General features: G+C 42.9%; 1 protein-coding gene across 1 annotated transcript; it reads left to right on the top strand.

Moving 5' to 3' along the window:
• Nucleotides 1–3,109: 3,109 nt before the first annotated feature.
• On the top strand, nucleotides 3,110–6,311 carry LOC139838896 (uncharacterized). The gene is made up of 11 exons (XM_071828912.1): nucleotides 3,110–3,210; nucleotides 3,326–3,599; nucleotides 3,933–4,064; nucleotides 4,159–4,386; nucleotides 4,469–5,027; nucleotides 5,106–5,326; nucleotides 5,411–5,611; nucleotides 5,709–5,837; nucleotides 5,917–6,029; nucleotides 6,111–6,185; nucleotides 6,269–6,311. The coding sequence occupies exons 1-11, from the start codon at nucleotides 3,110–3,112 to the stop codon at nucleotides 6,309–6,311; spliced, it is 2,076 nt and encodes a 691-aa protein (XP_071685013.1).
• The last annotated feature ends 281 nt before the right edge of the window (nucleotides 6,312–6,592 follow it).

Genomic DNA, 6,592 nt, shown 5'->3' with positions numbered 1-6,592 from the left:
GTGCATGGTGGTGTGCCCCACCCTTTTTTAATTGCTCTTTGTAGGTTGGTTTTTTCATTCATGGTGATACCATGGTTGGGAGGTGCCGATACAAGGGTTTTAGGGTCAAAATGGGTCTACCATGGCCTAAAACATACCCAACCACCTTGGATGGGGCCAATATTTGGCACACTTGTGCATGGTGGTGTGCCCCACCCTTTTTTAATTGCTCTTTGTAGGTTGGTTTTTGCATTCATGGTGATCCCATGGTTGGGAGGTGCCGATACTAGGGTTTTAGGGTCAAAATGGGTCTACCATGGCCTAAAAAATATCAAACCACCTTGGATGGGGCCAATATTTGGCACACTTGTGCATGGTGGTGTGCCCCACCCTTTTTGGCTTGCTCTTTGTAGGTTGCTTTTTACATTCATGGTGATCCCATGGTTGGGAGGTGCCGATACAAGGGTTTTAGGGTCAAAATGGGTCTACCATGGCCTAAAACATACCCAACCAACTTGGATGGGGCCAATATTTGGCACACTTGTGCATGGTGGTGTGCCCCACCCTTTTTTAATTGCTCTTTGTAGGTTGGTTTTTGCATTCATGGTGATCCCATGGTTGGGAGGTGCCGATACTAGGGTTTTAGGGTCAAAATGGGTCTACCATGGCCTAAAAAATATGAAACCACCTTGGATGGGGCCAATATTTGGCACACTTGTGCATGGTGGTGTGCCCCACCCTTTTTTAATTGCTCTTTGTAGGTTGGTTTTTGCATTCATGGTGATCCCATGGTTGGGAGGTGCCGATACTAGGGTTTTAGGGTCAAAATGGGTCTACCATGGCCTAAAACATATCAAACCACCTTGGATGGGGCCAATATTTGGCACACTTGTGCATGGTGGTGTGCCCCACCCTTTTTTAATTTCTCTTTGTAGGTTGGTTTTTGCATTCATGGTGATCCCATGGTTGGGAGGTGCCGATACTAGGGTTTTAGGGTCAAAATGGGTCTACCATGGCCTAAAACATATCAAACCACCTTGGATGGGGCCAATATTTTGCACACTTGTGCATGGTGGTGTGCCCCACCCTTTTTTAATTTCTCTTTCTAGGTTGGTTTTTGCATTCATGGTGATCCCATGGTTGGGAGGTGCCGATACTAGGGTTTTAGGGTCAAAATGGGTCTACCATGGCCTAAAACATATCAAACCACCTTGGATGGGGCCAATATTTGGCACACTTGTGCATGGTGGTGTGCCCCACCCTTTTTAAATTTCTCTTTGTAGGTTGGTTTTTGCATTCATGGTGATCCCATGGTTGGGAGGTGCCGATACTAGGGTTTTAGGGTCTTCTGTGGTCTACCATGGCCTAAAACATATCAAACCACCTTGGATGGGGCCAATATTTGGCACACTTGTGCATGGTGGTGTGCCCCTACGTTTTTAATTTCTCTTTCTAGGTTGGTTTTTGCATTCATGGTGATCCCATGGTTGGGAGGTGCCGATACTAGGGTTTTAGGGTCAAAATGGGTCTACCATGGCCTAAAACATACCAAACCACCTTGGATGGGGCCAATATTTGGCACACTTGTGCATGGTGGTGTGCCCCACCCTTTTTTAATTGCTCTTTGTAGGTTGGTTTTTTCATTCATGGTTATCCCATGGTTGGGAGGTGCCGATACAAGGGTTTTAGTGTCAAATTGGGTCTACCATGGCCTAAAACATACCCAACCACCTTGGATGGGGCCAATATTTGGCACACTTGTGCATGGTGGTGTGCCCCACCCTTTTTGGATTGCTCTTTGTAGGTTGGTTTTTTCATTCATGGTGATCCCATGGTTGGGAGGTGCCGATACTAGGGTTTTAGGGTCAAAATGGGTCAAAATGGTGATCCCATCCAAGGTAAAACATATTTTATTAATGTTGTCCATATTTACATATCAACATTGTTCATGATAAGTATAGACTATAATTTTGTTGTTTAATTTCGTTGGCCCAACATGGACCAACCAAAATGCCATATGCAACAATAATGAAAGTGAAAAAATGTTATTAAAAAAAGGCACAACCCGAAACGGCGGATGGAAACGCACCATTACGATCTTCACGCGCGCCACGATCTTATCGTGCATGGTTTGCGCATGGCATGTTCCGGAAATGACGGACGACGTGGTCGGCCTATAAAAAGGTGTTCGTGCTGCCGTCATTGAGATCGTGCAAACCCTAGCTACAGCCGCCGCCACCGCCACCGCCACCGCCACCGCCCGCGCAGTCGCCCTCTCTATTCTTCTCGCCTCCTCCATCTCCAAGGCTCTCATCCCCGCCACCGCCGCCATCTGCAAGGCACCCTCACCTGAGACCGCCGTACCTAGGAATCTTTTCCACGCCAGGCCCAACACCGTCACCTAGATCTCATCGGAGACAGACCAAGACGGTTCCAACACTGCCTCGTCAAGTAAGTACACATCAAGACCTTCGTATCCACATCGTATGAAGCAACTAAAATTTGTATAGTTTAGAGTCGCCGCTCCTCTAGAGTCGCCGCTCCTCTAGAGTCGCCCCTCCTCTAGAGTCGCCGTGTGTCTTCATATTTGCAGTTGTTAGAATAATTTTCTTAAGTGTTGAATCTGATTAGGACTTGGAGTTGTTGTGCTGGTTGTGTGCATGCATGTGCACACCTGTAGTCAATTCGTTTAGGTTAAGTAAAACTTTAACGTGACTTCATGCCCGAATACGTCGGATCCAGTCGATCCTTTGTCAGCAGTTTTCCTATATATGCATCGCTCTTGTAGCATGAAAATAGCAAACACTGCAATTATCGGTTTTTAAGATGTAAATTTTATTGAGGGGTTTCATATATAGGCCAGGCAGATGTTTGCTCTCAATTTTTTTGTATAAAATTTCACCATGATTTGTCTGTTGAAAGCATATCATCTCACACATCGTATGTACAATTAATAATGTCATCCCACGCATCGTATGTAAAATCATGTTGTATTCAAGTCTCCCTCTTGCACATTTAATTTAGTTTTTTGTACGTGACATATTACTTTCGTAATATAGTGTTTTTCCTTGATAGAATGGACGAGCTTAGGGGTGAAGTTTGCTGCAACATCGAAAAATGGTGTAGGCTCATGGCCCGTCTTACCGTGGATCAACGTGCTAGACTAGCTCTAACTAATTTAAGAAGTATGATGATGATTCCTTCTGTGAAGATGCGTACAATATTGATCAGGTACACCTTCTCACATGTATATTACGTAATATTTCATCACATGTTCATATGTCATTTGTAATTCGTGGATTATTTTTGCATAGTACTTATTGATTCATCTTCATTTTTGTTCCAGGTTCATGCTTGATGTTTTTGACCCTGCCACTGGTACATTCGAAATAGGAGAGAACAATGGCGTGGTGTCTCTTGGTTTTGTTGATGTTGAGTGTCTCCTTGGTCTGGTTAATGAAGGATTTTCTGCTGGGGAAATACTTACCGAGGAAGGTGAAGACGTGAAGCATCGCATCCCACCACAGTTCATAAGCAAATCAACCGGTAACATCGTTATCGACGAATTAATTGACGACATCATTAAAAGTAAACTTGCCGATGATGACTTCCTGAGGAGGGTAGTGCTAGTGCTTCTGGGAACAGTACTTGCTCCTATGGCGACGAAGATTGTCCCACACAAGTTCTATGCACTAGTAGAAGATGTGAACCGAATCTCAAAAATCAATTGGAATGCATTCACTCTTAGGGTTCTGTTGGATAGCATTAGGCTGGTAAGAAAAGGTAGACAAATCCGTCGGTGGCCAAAAGGGAACTTAGGAATGTTGCGGTATGTATGGTCTTATGTCGGAGTGTTGTGCATACTACATCTCACCGCATTTTTCACGTATAGATAATTAATTTACTCTCCTTTGTTTACATGCATGCGGTACTTGTCTTGGGAAAAATGTCAGCCGCTAGAAGGCGACTGTGCATTTAATCCTAAACTGTCCATGCGCCCTCTAATGAGGAACTGGAATGAAGCAGCTGCCACGCGGAGAGACAATTTTGACTATGAGAATGGTCGAGGTCGTGGTAACGTGAAGGTACTAATTTCAGTGTTACGAATAGGCACACTTAATTTTGTAAATAATCAATTCAAAACTGTAGTACTTAACTCTTGCATTATATAACGTGCAGATTGATGAAAATATCACTGAAGAGTATCGGATGATGGAGCCAGTTGTGCCAGATCCTGTGGCTGCTCATCAGAATAACGCCAATCCCGCGAGTGCTGTTCCAAAAAAGAAACAGGCTCCAAAACCCATTGATAACGGTCAGACGGAAATTCTGATAAATCGTTTAACGGGTTACCTAGATGCACAATTGCAGAAGATGTTGGCTACCATCCCTGCCTTATGTGCTCAGGTGAAACGCCTAATTGTTGTGTCATTTTCTTTTGTTATTGAAAATGCAATCGTTCATGAACTTATATATTTTTGTGTTGCAGAGAACATTGGAGATGTTTAATAAGGAAGGCGTGACTTACAAACCAGCAGCCGCACCGATTTCCGGTAACATGGAGGACCAGGAAGATGTCAACTCTTTCCGGAACGGCCCTCGTGATAAAAAAGAGTTCATGTACAAGGAAGAGAGCGATTCAGCAGGAGGTGGAGATTCTATTCGTATCATTGACATGAACCTGGCTGATGAAGTTGATAAATTGGAAAAAAAATTAAAGGAGCCTGCTAAGAATGATACTACCAAGAATGCAAATGATGCTATGCGCACACCTGACAAGGCTGGTGGACTGAATGGTACTCCAGCAGGAAAGCCATTTGGCGATGTTGGTAGCACACCGGATAATCCGTTCATCATTGAAAATGCTGATCCGGTGACATCAGATTCAGAAATTGATCTCGACGCAGTAAGTATTAGCAAGTTCTTATCTAAATCAAAGGAAGATGAGTTGGCTGGGAAGAGGAAGCGAACAATTCCCAAAAAATTTCAATCTCCCTATGCTCTAGACAGACGCACCAAGCGTCAAGTCCGTGGTTCATCCACAAAAGGTAGTTTATTTGTCCCATTATTTTTAATATTCTCTATAAGAAATGTTGTATTTGCTAATCATTTTCATATGCATGCAGCTCTGAATTTCGATGATAAATCTGGAGCAGATAAAAATGCAAAACCGGATGCATCATGCGATTTGACGGCTGAACTTGTAGACGCAGCTATAGTCTTCCTCGAGCTTGCATCTCGCTCAGACCAGCACAAAAAAAAGAATGTTTACCGGAGTGCCAGGGGCGATGAAGTTAACGCTGAGCGGCTACGTGTTGTTCTCGACGAAAAATGGTTGTCCGATGATGTAAGTGTGTAGAACACATCTATTCCATACATTTAATATTTACATGTATGTTATTAACATATAATGTCATTATGTTATTCGCAGGTCATTGATGGTTACATTGGGCATTTGAACCTCCATGTTGGGGATGATCGCTTCTTGTGTCCAGCATGGAGATCAAAATATCTAGTAGACCGGGCAATTGCCGGAGACAAACCCAAAGAATCCAGCAAGAACATGGATAGCGCGATGGTAAGATCTGGCGCGGTTGGTAGAGTGTTGACGGAATACACCGTCCGTGACAAGGTACGTAATATATGATTGTTATAAAATATTGTAGTACTCTGCTAATAAACTTGCCGAATGACATCTCATTTTTTTCATATGTTCTAATTTTTTGCAGGTTTATTTTCCACTCAACATTGGCAATACACACTGGACGACCGTTGTCATGCACACACCGAAGCAAGAATTCCAAGTTCTCGACTCGCTTTATCCTCTAGAGTTTACGTTGGAGACTGTTGAGGCACTTGTAAGTGAAAAACAAATTGTCCACATTACTTGTAACACACTGAATTGCGCAAATTAGCATAACTGTTATCTCTCTACAGCGGCGCCAAATTGCAGATGACATGCAAGTGGCCAACGAAGTCACGAGTGGAAATCATCCCGACGTTTCAAAGTGGCCGATATTAGAGTACGACATGCCGCAGCAACATGACGGGTGAGTTAATGTTACACCAATTTAAGTTTATGATCAATACATGAGAGGATTAACGTTATCGAGATTTTGCATTTACAACAGGAACTCTTGTGGATTGTTTGTGATGGAATGCATGGAGCATTGGGATGGGGACCGGATGATGCAGAGATTTCACAGGTTTGTTAAAAATCGTCTGTATGTACACCCTTGGATTAACAAAAATGTGTTACATCTAACCCATATTTCGTAATATTGTTTAGATCAAAATTAATGGAAGGCGAAGACGAATTGTCGCTGAAATGATGTTATCACCTTCGAACACGTTAGAGATGGTGAAAGAGAGAATTCGGTCCGTCGCTTCGGGATCAACAAGAAGACATAGAAAATGGAAGATAAAAGTTTGAGTGGTTAGGTTTTAGTCCCGAAGAAGGTTTCCTGACCATGAATAGCTTTTTTCCTTCTATCAACTATGTTATGTTGTCAAGTGACCATGAATACTTTTTTCGTTTTGTTCAAGACATATGGCTATCCTATTATTTTGTTTGCTTAATCATATATTCTTGTTTCTTGTTTTATTGAGGTGC

Source organism: Lolium perenne, chromosome 4, assembly GCF_019359855.2.
Source record: "Lolium perenne isolate Kyuss_39 chromosome 4, Kyuss_2.0, whole genome shotgun sequence".
NCBI lineage: Eukaryota > Viridiplantae > Streptophyta > Magnoliopsida > Poales > Poaceae > Lolium > Lolium perenne.
This window is presented reverse-complemented; position numbering and strand designations above follow the sequence as displayed.

Bases quoted from the DNA above. Each gene is read 5' to 3' on its own strand.
- LOC139838896 (XM_071828912.1), top strand. From the start codon at position 3,110: ATGGCCCGTCTTACCGTGGATCAACGTGCTAGACTAGCTCTAACTAAT. The intron at 3,211-3,325 runs GTACACCTTCTC...TTTTTGTTCCAG, and splicing joins ATGCGTACAATATTGATCAG to GTTCATGCTTGATGTTTTTG. The intron at 5,028-5,105 runs GTAGTTTATTTG...ATATGCATGCAG, and splicing joins CCGTGGTTCATCCACAAAAG to CTCTGAATTTCGATGATAAA.